This window comes from Perca fluviatilis, chromosome 20 (assembly GCF_010015445.1).
Source record: "Perca fluviatilis chromosome 20, GENO_Pfluv_1.0, whole genome shotgun sequence".
NCBI lineage: Eukaryota > Metazoa > Chordata > Actinopteri > Perciformes > Percidae > Perca > Perca fluviatilis.
This window is the reverse complement of record NC_053131.1, coordinates 9468469-9481509: the sequence shown is the minus strand read 5'-3', so window position 1 is coordinate 9481509 and position 13041 is coordinate 9468469. Positions and strand designations below refer to the sequence as shown.

The following is a 13041-nucleotide window of genomic DNA, read 5'->3' as shown; positions in this document are numbered from 1 at the left end:
TATGACCTCATAAGGAGAAGATTCCAGATTGGCCCATCTGAGCTTTCATTTTCTCAAAGGCAGAGCAGGATACCCAGGGCTCGGTTTACACCTATCACCATTTCTAGCCACTGGGGGACCATAGGCAGGCTGGGGGAACGCATAGTAATGTTAAAAAACCTCATAAAGTTCATGCCATGGGACCTTTAAGGCAACTGGACGATAGTCATTTAAGGCAGATGGTTTTGCCACTTTTGGTACCGGCACTATCAGTGAGGTTATCCAGGCGTTTGGAATGTAATGGGTGTCAAGAGAGATTTGAAAAAGCTGCTAAATTGTTCCCTACACTCCTTAAGAACCCTTCGTCTGATCTTATCAGGACCAGCTGCCTTTTTTGGATCAATCTTTTTGAAGATTCTATGCAACTCCCCAGCTGTTACAACCAGGGGAGGGCCACAATGAAGTTGTTGTCTGATAGAATTACGCTCTGAGGAGAAATGTGATGTATCAAATCTTGCATAAAAAGTATTTAGTTCATTTGCAAGGGTCAGGTCATCTCTATTTGTGTTAATGTGGCTTCTCCTCACCTCCTTCCCTATCATTGTGTACATCCCTTGCCATGCCGGTCTTCAGTCATTACCCCTCATTACCCATCATGTTTTTATCCCCCCACTGGTGGTTTTGCGTAGCCCTTATAAGCCTCTTTGATGTTCCCAAAGCATAGGTCGAGTGTTCTTTCTCCTCTCGTGGGACAGTTGACATATTGGTAGTAGTTAGGCAGTACGTTTTTTTATAGATCAACCACTGAAATCTCCAAGTATAAATTTGGGCGCATCAGGTACGATTTATAACTTGACCACTGTGTCATAAATTATGCCTGCCGCGTTCTTGGTGTTAGCATGGGGATAAATATATACAACAGTGACAAACACTGTGACAAATTCCCTGGGCAGGTAGTAAGGCCTAAAGTAAGGCCTAGTAAGGTTTCTCAGTGCTGCATCTCTTTTAATCTCTTGTATGATGAGGAGCGCAAACCAAAACGTGTTGGTCTCACAAGAGACTTGTTCCTAATACTACGAGTGTTGCTGGATTTTTGACTTCTTCCCAATAACAGAAAAATTAGGAACCCTGGGCACCTGGATAGCTCAGTTGGTAGAGCGGACACCCATAGATAGAGGTTTAGTCCTTGACTCAGTGGGCCCGGGTTGGACTCCGACCTGCGGCCCTTTGCTGCATGTCATTCCCCCCTCTCTGTCCTCTTTCATTTCTTCAGCTGTCATGTCAATAAAGGCCTGAAAATGCCCAAAAAATAAAATGAAAAAAAATCTAAACTCAGTCCTCCCGCTGTTGTTGCGTTAGATGGGAATGATAATGCATTACAAATTACACAATACATACAAATTCTGACCTAGGGATTTAAAAAATAAGGTGCCACAAACTGTCTAAAGCTTGAGCGACTAAAACTTTATCTTGAACAATGTTTCAATCAGACAAGAATCTTCCTCCGGATCACGTGAAAGTTCAGCAAAGCAATTGCGAAAATAAATCAATATATGTCACTGTAATGAACGTTAAAGGTCACATCGGGCTCTGTGGCGCGATGAATTAGTCATCGTGACAAAAAGCAGGTTTAATGATTGACTTATTGCCTGTTCTGATAAGGAGAGAGGATTACTGGTAACAGCCCACCTCCCTCTTTCTAGTGAACTGGAACAGCCATACATGTAATCAAAGTGGAATTTTTGTTATTTGTGTTATATTATATTATGTTACATTAGAATAAAAAACAGAATAGACTGCTTGTACTGTGCAGAACATTAAGCACCTCTGAATTCTTCCCACAGTTCATAGCGGACAGATAAACTCTGAACTTTTAAACCACCTCCTGCTGGAGAAAGAGCATGGAGCTTAAAGTAAACAGTGCAGAAGAGAACTGTTGATTCCTGATAGCACGCGTTTCTTTGTGCATGAGTGTTGTCTGCAGTGGTGGAAGAAGTACTCAGATCCTGAACTTAAGTAAAAGTACTAATACCAGACTGTAAAAAATACTCCGTTACAAGTAAAAGTCCTGCATTAAAAATGTTCTTTAAGTAAAAGTATGTAAGTATCATCAGGAAAATGCACTTAAAGTATTAAAAGTTCACAATGCAGATAAATCCTCACATTTTAGAAACTGGAAACGATCCAAACAGTTCTGTCAATCAACTAAATGTTTAATGGTCTAATAATTTCAGCTGGACTTGTAGGTCTATATATTGTTGGGTAGTTTAAATTATAATAAAACGTCATATTTTGTAAACTACATGTGTTTTGTGTGCAAAAATCTTCATTTGTAAAGTAACTAAAGCTGTCAGATGAATGTAGTGGAGTAAAAAGTACAATATTTCTCTCTGAAATGTAGCAGAGTAGAAGGAGACAGTGGCATGGAAAGAAAAGACTCAAGTAAAGTACCTCAACATTTGTTCTTAAGTACAGTACTTGAGTAAATGTACTTAAGTCACATTCCACCACTTGTTGTCTCCCTTCTATATGTGAATGGGTGTCTGTGCCAACAGTGCCCTGAGGCATCTGTATGTGTCCGTGTTGCCGAACAGCTTAGCATCGGGACAATCCAACAGACTGTTTCAAATTAGAGCTGTCCCTCTCCGCTCAGAGGTTGAACCCGTTGTGAACTCTGTGTTCATTGCACCAAAAAGTGTGGGAGGCAGGGGAGATTTGCTAATGCATGAAGAGGCTGCACTTCCAAAATGGATGTCACCAATTATGTCTGCCCCTTTTCCCCTACTTGTTCTCTCGTTCTGCGTCTGAATTTATTACAGTGCCAGTGGGCTGTTTTGTCCCTCACTGGCTGCATTTGATATAGTAGAAATTTAAGCTCATCATTCTACTGTATGTCAATTTGGGAGAGTGAATCGATTTAACCAGACGCAGAACAGAAAAACGGAACTGTAGAATAGAATAAAAAAGCTTTACCCGACATAACTGGAAATGTGTTTTGTGCACAAGGAATTCCACAGTTTCCAAATGTCATTTGGCGTGTGGAGATCTCCGTTTCTTTGCTTCATCGGCCAGTAATGTCACAGCGGTCTCTGAGCAAGAGACCAACAAGAGAACACACTGACCAGCTTGGGCTAAATAGTCAAGTGCCAGACCTTTTTTTTTTTTATGTGCTTTGAATCATGTTCTCTACTGTACATGCTTAATGCCAACTGATTTATATTTGCTAATAATATGTTGGATTCATGTTAAGGCATTTTAAATTTTAAACATTTGGAGGCCCCGCTGCAGTCACTCTGAGGACCCCCCTGCTGAATATCTCTGGACTAGAAGATTTTACTACCAAGACTTATGACTTATGACAATATAGAGATATTGTGTCGTTTGTGGTATTTTAACTTCACAAAAACATGGCTGTACAAAAGGCCGTCTATCAGCTAGGGCTGTCCTCGACTAAAGAAATTCTTAGTCGACTAACACTTATACAATTTTGTCGACTAATCGATTAGTTGATTTAATTGACAGATAGAGAGGTGGTTAAGACTAGAAAAGCACAATATAAATGTAGTTAATTAACCATCTGTAAAGCTGAGTTTCTCCACAATTAATCCTGCAAAAGCACCACTTTAAATCTTGTGTTTACCATAAATGTGCTCATAAGTTTTTTGGAAATGAGTAATTAAGCATGAATAAGCATAAAAAATGACTTATCAACTAAAGAAATCTTAGTCGACTAAGACCAAAACGAGCGATTAGTCGACTAATCGACTAAGAGGTGGCAGCCCTACTATCAGCAGTGACTGTTAGAGTGCATGTCGGAGAGCAGCGCCGACACGCGCTTCACACCGCGAGCGGGTGGGCGCGCCACTCGGCGGAGAAGGGAGAGAAAGAAAAAAAAAGAGAAGCTGTCCGGAGGATAACTGGCCAGTTGAGATTGCGTGTGTGCGTCCTTGAGAACTGTCGCATAACTTATGTTGTCAGTACATTTAACCCTGTTATTGTATTAGTCTATAGTTCTTGCAAATTTAAATTAACGGGTGATTTTCGTGGTTTGTTCACCTGCTAGCTAAATTGCACGTGGCTGTTGATTCGATATAACATCGATTGCCGAACGCCCTTGCTCACATTAGGTGCATTATTTACATGCTGAAGTAGTTACACTGCATTAAGATAATGTAATTAATAGTGGGTTTATTGTTATTATTTGCCATATATAATTCCTATGCATTGTGTATGATAGCCGACAATGTTATGCATTTCTTTGCAGAACCACGCGCACACGCAGCACACACACACACACACACACACACACACACACACACACACACACACACACACACACACACACACACACACACCAAAGCTAACAATGGCAGAAGTATACTCTGTGGATAAAGTTAAATCTCGGGGGCATATTATATTGAGCAATTAAGAATGAAATAATTCACTAAATTAAAAAAAAGGCAGCCAGTAGTCAATGAAGAGAGGCATGAAAAAAGGGCAGAGGGGCATCATATAACCAGTAAGGATACATTATTAGCTACTCGTCAGGAGTATAACTGCGGTAGCTATATTTATTCAGCACATTACAATTATTCTCCACGGTCTAAAAAAGGTAATGACTTTTAAGAATGTATTAAATGTCACCCCAACCTGGAGATAGGCTTACATCTCTAATCCCCCAACATCTGTGAGTGGAGAGGTCTACTTAATTACTATGTAAATTTGAGTGCTTTTATTTGCAGGTCTGAATTAACAAATGAAAGCTGTATTATGCTGTATTAATGAACATAGGCGGCGATCCTTCATCAGTATTCCTGCTCTCAGAGGCCTTCATCAACCCAGTGCTGTGGTCTGGGGAAGACTAATGAATCCAGGACGGGGTGCATGCAGCCGGGCCAGGCAGGGCCGGGCCGAGGAGCTGCTGAATTATCACTGAGCCCGGCGCTCTCATGAATGCCAGACTGAAAGATTGTAATGCAAGCTGGATGAGTCATAGCTGCCCCGAGTCAAGGATGAGTTTACGGAAACCCAAACACCATGTGCACACACTCGCAATGTGTAGAGTCTTCTGAATAAAACAGGTTTTTATTTTTGTACAGTGGAGATTTGTTACATGCAGAGTTTTTTTAATGAGATTATTTTTCTTTTTTGGGGTTATTGTCTGGTGTACTTTCTGAACAAAACAGCAGACTGTTGTCCTTCAACAAAGTACAAATACATAGTAGAACTTTTTGGGAGATGTACTGGCTTTCTTGCTGAGAGGTAGATGAGAAGATCGCTCCCACTCTCATGTCTGTACACTACATATGAAGCTACAGTCAGGAGACAGTTAGCTTAGCTTAGCATTAAGACTCTGGGGGAAACAGCTAGTCTGACTCTGTCCAAAGTTGACAAAATAGACCTACCAGCACATCCAAAGCTCCCTTATTAAGTGTCAAAACCGCAATTTCAGGCAAGAAATAATCCAACACATAATAATGTGTAAAACTGCAAATCATAATTTTAGCACTTTAGGGTTTTGTACACGTATAATGTGTTAATTAGTGAGCTTTAAAGGTGCTGGTGGGGACATAGTGTTAGCTTCCCTCTGTTTCCAGTCTGTATGCTAAGCTAAGCAGCTGCTGCTTTTAGATACATTATTTACCGTACATGAGCGGGGTAACCATCTTCTCAGCAAACCCTCGAGCTCGGAGGAAGAGGAGAAAAAGTAGACAAGGTAGCTCAGTGGTTGTGAATAAAGTTGTTTTTGTAACGGAGACTTATGAATAAATAGCATAGGTGAATCTAGGCAGTGGAGCCTGATGCGGTGCTTCCTTTAAACCAAGGGAGTGGATGATAAATGTGAGGCACACTGAAAGCTCTGGCAGCTCTGTCTGAGTGTCAGACTAGTGGGAGGACACATGAGGGGAGGAAAATATGAAATCGACCTGCTCCTGCTGCAGAGTTAAGCCTGTTTTTCAGTTGTGCGGAGGCTCCATGCAGAGCTTTCGCCGTAGCCTACGTAAGTGGCCTGATGTTTATACTTGTGCGCTGGTATGTGTGTGTGTGTGTGTGTGTGGGGAGTGGGTGATAGAGCAAGGGAGAAAGTGAGAGAGTGACGGCGAGTAGCGACTCTAGAGTCATAGTGAGAGAACCAAAGTGTCTCCCCTGTGTTTTCTGACCACAGTGGGAAATCTGTAGCAGGAAAAGTTAACCCTTAACTCCTTGATTTCATGTTGTTTATGGAGAAGGAGAACCAGGAAATGAGTCGGGGGGGAAATGCAACAGTGTGCCGCCGCAACGTGTAGTTAAATTTTTCGAGAGGTGCACTATCCCGGGACAGTCGGGACGGGGGGGGTGGAGCAGCTATGCTGGTTAGAGCCCAGTCACAGGTTAGTAATGTCAGGGGAGGAAAGAGACAGCCAGAAAACAGCCTATTACTCATTAGCGTGAGAGTGATGAAGGTTTCCACAGCTACATCTCCCTTTATCATAACACCAGACGTGTCTCATGTCTTGGTAAGTGCAAGCGCTCATCTCTGCAGACGCTTAGGTGTCTCTAAATCATATATTTACGTGCGGTGTGCGCTTTGCTTGTGTGACTTTGTGAAAGTGATACAGAAAAGCAGACAGAAAACGGTGAGGGTTCACAGCCCAAATGCATTTGAAGGTTCACGTGAAAATGCCATGAATTGACTACGTTTACAAGCTGTCAATTTTCGGGTTATTGTCGGGTTAAGGTCACTATTCGGGTTTCTGAAACATTCGGAATAACCCGTTTACATGCGTGAGCAGAGAGAGTTACTCCTGTATACATGGCATTTGTAATCAAATGGCAATATCCCGACGTAAACGGCGACGCACGGTTAGCGTCTGGACGTAGCCTACGGACAACCTTAAGACGCAATAACTTTTCGGTCACCTTCTTATAAATCTCACTATCTCGGTACTTTCTGCCGTCAACAAAAGACATTATATTCATGGTTTTCACCACACATTTCCTCCTCGCTCCAAAAGTCTCGCCATGTTTACCTCTAATTCTTGCATAATTGAATTTGTAGGATGCGGTGAAAGGGGGAGAATCTTCCCACTGCATGTTTTGGATTAGAAATGTATCCAGCATGCAGCCTGAAGCAAGAAGAAACGCCGTCACCATGCACAACAGCACGCACCCCCACAGACAAAAACACAAAACAGAGCACCTAGTGCAGTGAAACCCTCAGGAGTCAAGTGGAAAACGGATTGGTTGGGAATATGGCTTTGTGCTCTTTGCAGCAGTGGCAAAGTTGAAGTAGGGCTGCAACTAACGATTATTTTTCATTGTTGATTAATCTGTCGATTATTTTCTCGATTAATCGATTAGTTGTTTGGTTTATAAACTGTCAGAAAATGTCGATCACTGTTTTCCAAAGCCCAAGATCTCTGCAGGGTAAATCCAAACAGCTAGCTAGACTATCTGTCAGCAGCAGTGGCAGCAAAAACTGTCCTGTCCTGTTAGTAGTGTCCTGAGGAGTGTCAGACACTGTCCTGGGACTCCCATGACTGTCCCGGGACAGTGTCTGACTGTCCCGTGACAGTCATGGGAGTCACAGGACAGTGTACAGGACAGTGTGTGGGAGTCACAGGACAGTGTACAGGACAGTGTCTGACTGTCCCGGGACAGTCGGGCCAAACCATCAAGTTACGCCTAAACAGGACTAAGTGAGCATTGATGGTTCAGTGGTAGAATTCTCGCCTGCCACGCTGGGGTGGGAGTCCCGGGTTCGATTCCCGGCAAATGCAACTTTGTTTTGGTTGGCTGTGACTCGGAGGTAGAGTAGTTCAGCCCTCAACCACAAAATTGTCGGTTCGATCCCAGGCTCCTCCGGCCACATGTCCAAAAAAAAACTTTGAGCGTACAAGTGTTCCACCAAAACAAGTTGCTTCCCGCGGCTATTTTGCAGAGGCGCTGTGGCTCTGTCCGGCGCTTAGCACCGCGCGAGACGATTGTGATTGGTTTAAAGAAATGCCAATGGTTTAAAGAAATGCCAATAAACCAGAGCACGTTTCACCCATCCCAGAATGCTGTGTGGACTAGCCAGACCCTCCGAGACTAGGCATATTATGACTTCAATCTGAACAAATTGAGTTTTTATTCAACAATATGCAATGCCAACAAATTACATCACAGCCAATAAAATCTACACTGAATAGGAGCAAAATCCCCTGAAGCGTTACATCACAAGGCCAGAAAAAGCAACTGTTCCCCTCCGAACTGTGTTGCGTGTGTATGAGACTGCGTGTCTGTGTGTGTGTGTGTGTGTGTGTGTGTGTGTGTGTGTGCGCTGCGCGTATTAAGTGTCTAATTGGAGAGTGTGAATGACGGCAGACTGTGAGCCTGTGGGTCTGTACCTCCTTGACTCTCTGGATCATCGGCTGCAGCCAATCAGCGTTGACCTCGCAGTGGCTGTCCAAGAAGGTCAAGATGGAGGCCGAGGCTGTGTTGGCGCCTCGCACACGTGATCGGATCAGACCTGAGGGAGAGCACAGGGAGGAAATGACACTGAAGCCCGACACCGGTCAAACATCTACAATTTGATTAAATTGGATGCCGCTTCACTGCAAGTAAGGATGTCAACAATTGTAAAGCCTAATGATGCAAAGGGACTGCTGGCACGAAACTAAAGCACATTGGTGAGCACTATTTAAAAAGGTGCACTCCACTGATTTAACATATTCAATAGTTATAGTAAATTTACGTCACAATGACTACTCCTCTACTCCATCTACCGTAGCTCTTAAGGGATAGTTTGGATTTTTTTAAGTGGGTTTGTATGAGGTACTTATCCATAGTCAGTGTATTACTAGTCGGATGGCGTCGGGTGCATCTGCAGTTTGGAGAAGCAGGCAGGAGTACTGAAACGGAAGCTAAGCAACATACTGCTGTTAACGGGAGAATCAGCTAAACGCATTTTAGACTAAAAACATCTATATCAGTTTAAGTGTACGATATATTCAAAATATTTTCCCCCATTTTTACCTTCCCGTCAGACAGCCCTTTCCGACGGGGAATTGAACGTTATCGCCTTCATCTGTGCTTTCTTCAAAGCCACTGGACTACTTTAATAAAAATGTTACTTTTCAGAACACAGGAGTTGCCAGGCTAGCACTGCCTCGATCTGTTAGTTTGTTTGTATTATGTGTAAAATTTTGTCAAAAGGAGTCCGGGGGCCTTGGAGAGAGCACAGATAACGGCATGAGCGGCAGTAAAAATATTCTAAATATAGCGTACACTTCAACTGATATTGATTTTTTTAGGTGTCAAAAATAAGTTTAGCTGCTGCCCCCATCAACAGCAGGACATTAGAGGCTGCCATGTACTGGTACAGGTAATACACTGAATATGGATAAGTACCTCAAACAACCCCACTTCAGAATATCAGTACTATGCCTTACATGTAGGATGTGTTTTTTTAGTATTTGACCTGGCCTATATTAGGAAATAAAATTCTGACCTCAGCTGCCTCACTTCTTGACCATTCTTTTTATAAACCATCCCTTGCAAGTCCCTCAAGCTTATAAAAGTCCAATACTTAATGACTAGACTCAATTTAAAAAGGGGAAAAAAGCACTTTTACCAAGGATTGATTAATGCAGCTGCCCTTCTCTGCCTCGTCTTGTCTACTTCTACTACAGTGGATTTTTTTTGTTAGTTAGTCCTTTGTTTTCTAACAATGCCTTGCAAAAGCAACAAGTCAACAGGTGTGCTTCAGCTAGGGATTGCATGTATAGGTGGGGAGAATGTTTGCAAAAGTAGTAATAAAGTAAATATGTTTTTTTTTGTTTTTTTCTGCTGAGGCAACAGTTGACAGAAAAATGCGTCTCTCTTCCACAATGGATTTCTCCTTGTTTTCGAATTGGACATCGTTGTAAAATAGTAAGCTGTTCGTTGATTACAAACTCCATTTAAACTGCATTCAAAAGGTTTTCACAGGTCACATGGTCTCCATTCTGCCTGCAAGAACAGTTAGGCTTTAATCAGTGTCAATTTTCCATTTAAGTTCTAAACAAGTTGAAGAACTTTTCTCATTAAATATATATATATATATATATATATATATATATATATATATATATATATTTTTCTTTAGGAGAGAATCCTCTGCGTTTCTGGGGTATTAATATTTAACTGTTAGGTTGAAAAGCTTCAACAACTTCTAGAACAAAAAGACTTTTGAAATGGGGCCGGTTAATTGGATTAGTCTGAAGTAGATACCTGAATGTAACCACTTTAAATTGCTTGTGGGAAAAAAAAAAAAGTGTTAATGTGAAGCCGAAGAGTTCAATCTATTTTAAAAAGACACCAAGTTGAGAACAGAATCGCTACAGGCGGTGGAGGAATAGCAATAAAGGTGTCTTTCTTCTGTCAAAGTCATTTGCATTTAACACGAGCAAGTGTGGAGGAGGTTAATTATCTTTTTTCTTCCTGCAGCATCTAGAGTAAACTACACAGGTGCATCTCATCATCTGAAGAGTTTTGTTCCAAATTCAAAGGTCATTTAAATAACACACGCTTGTGAAATTGTTTGTAAAGATAATTGTTTTTTTAAGGTCAAAAATCAGCCGTGAATTCTAACTTTCAGCTAATTATTTGTATCTGTTAAGTTTATCTGTAGTAAAACTGGATGAGTAGGTCATGTTTCTCAGATGAATTTAGCTTTTCCTTTTTTTCCACCTTGGACAGTTTGCAGCATCAGCAGGGATGAGAATTTTTATTTTATTTATTTGTGCTATGTAGAAATATGAGTTGTAGGGAAGGAGTGATTATTTTCTACATCTTTTTTTTTTTTTTTTTTTAAATCAAATTCCTCAGAGATGCACTTTGTAACACGGCAGTTCTATCTCAAACAGCCTTAAAAAACGAGCTCATCCAGTACATATCTAACAGAATAAACAGGATTTTAACAGACTCTGGTAGGAAAGAGCTTGGCTCAGTGCTGCTCACTCAGTTTGGTAGTAAAGCAGTACACATGAAAGGCTTGATATATAACCAGCATTACAGAACAATAAAAGAATAGTTTCAAAGTGCTTTTTTCTAAACCTTGGCCTAAAGCAAGCATCATCAACTACATTTTCCAAGGGCCAGAAGTTTTCTAAGCAGGAAAATAAACTGATGCATACCTACTAAGCCCATCTTTGTTTGATATTTTCACTTTCTTACTAAATTTGTTTGTTATTTTTTATTTATGAGTGTATTATATTATTTATGTATGAGTGTGAACAGGTAAAAAACACGGAAAATCCATAATGATAACTAGATAGGATACTTACTTACTTACTATTGCCAACTTCCAGTAATGCTAAACGGGACCTCTTCCTGATCAGCCTGTGTTATTCATTGATTGTTTATATCTACTATTATTTCCATCTCAATTGTTTTAGGGGTTACTTCAAAAAATGCTAGATATGTTAAATACCAGAACGCATTTTTTTTTCTCCCTCTTAACATTTTATAAATTCCATATTATTCTGCGGGCCGGTCAGGCTGCCCCCGCTGCCCGCAGCGGGCCGGGCCGGTTGATGAGCGCTGGCTTAAAAGGATGAGGCTTGCAACCTTCAATATTTTTGTTATTGACAATAAATCCCATGAAAAGACCCAAACCAACAATGTGTTTGTTTGCCTCTCAATGCTTTCTCACTCCCCTGTCTGTGGCTCGGAGCTCCGAGCAAACCTTAAAAAACAGGTCAAGAAAAGGCTCAGTAATATTCTAACGCACTTTAAAAAATGTTACTCAACCCGGACTATTGTTAGCCATGGATCTGGTTCTCTGGCGACTAATTACAGCAGCAGGGTGGTTTATGTGGGATTGAGTGAAAATAAATTACAGTGCCCGTGTTCATTGTAATAAAGGAAAATGTCACCCAGTGCAGCAGTAGGGCTCACTGATGCATTTTTAATAGGTTTTGGATAGGAGCTCTATGGCACAGAACCACATTATTTAATTTTTGACTACACAGAAAATACCTATTATTAAGATCAAGTAATTGTTGGTTTCAGTCTTTTCATTGGACATCAGCAGACTAACCCTTTAACTGGGAAAGGAGTTCATGTGCTCCTCTGGTCACCTGGCAAAATGACCTTACTAACCCTAACCTAACCCTAAAACATCAATCCTAACCCTACATTCATTCTTTAGAACTTCGACAGTTGCTAAACAGTTGCTGCTCGCTAACTACTGATGATTAATGAATAGTTTCAGTCATTTCTCAAGCTAAAATGACAAACATTTGCTGTTTCCAGCTTGTCCAATGTGAGAATTTGCTGCCTCTCTGTGTTTTTATAATATTTCTTTAATAGAATTATCTTTGGGTGTTGTCATGTTGGTCAGACAGAACAACATTTGAAGACTTCACTTTGTGCTCTGGGACATTGTGATAGGCTTTTTTTTTTGTAAAGGTTTTATAGACTAACTACGGAAGTACATTGAATTCACAAAAGAAAAAAGAAAACATTAGCCAGCTTATCTTGTAATTATGAGTTACTATCTCAAAATCACGAGAAAAGATAAGATCTTGTAATTATGAGAAAGGTTAAGGTATATCATCGCTAACCTGGGCTACAGGATAAGACGGTAGGCAAGGATGGCGCTATCGCATTTAATCTGGCTTTATTTCCTTCTCTGTATGAGACACTGGGAAATATTAATGTTACTTAGTGTGGATGGCATTTTATTTACTTCAAGATCCCTCCATTTTGAGTTAATTAAGTTATCGCTTTTCATCCAGTTCCTTGTAATTTGCTTAATCATTGCTAACCCAATTACTAGGAACAGGCCAGAGTCTCTTTTCAATCACCTTCTGGTATTTTCCCCAGTATTAAGATTAGCGGGTCTCTATTTATAGAAATATCAAATATTTTTGCATGACCAAAATATATGAATGTGGTTTGCCATCTCTTTATTTTTTATTTATATTTTAGGTGTTATTTCCTCCTCGATAACGTGGATGGCATTAATAGGAGTATGTCAACACTGCGCAAATGAAAGCAGATAAAATGCATCATTGGTTAGTGATGATTGATAACTATAACTCAACTATTAGTTAG

General features: G+C 40.8%; 1 protein-coding gene across 2 annotated transcripts in view; it reads right to left on the bottom strand.

The window, feature by feature from the left end:
* Positions 1–13041, bottom strand: part of galnt16 (UDP-N-acetyl-alpha-D-galactosamine:polypeptide N-acetylgalactosaminyltransferase 16) — a 54991-nt gene that overhangs the window by 16029 nt on the left and 25921 nt on the right. For both annotated transcript variants that reach the window (XM_039786688.1, XM_039786689.1), the window contains exon 6: positions 8349–8470. In XM_039786688.1, coding sequence (XP_039642622.1) covers positions 8349–8470 — 122 coding nt within the window. The remainder of the gene's footprint in view (positions 1–8348; positions 8471–13041) is intronic.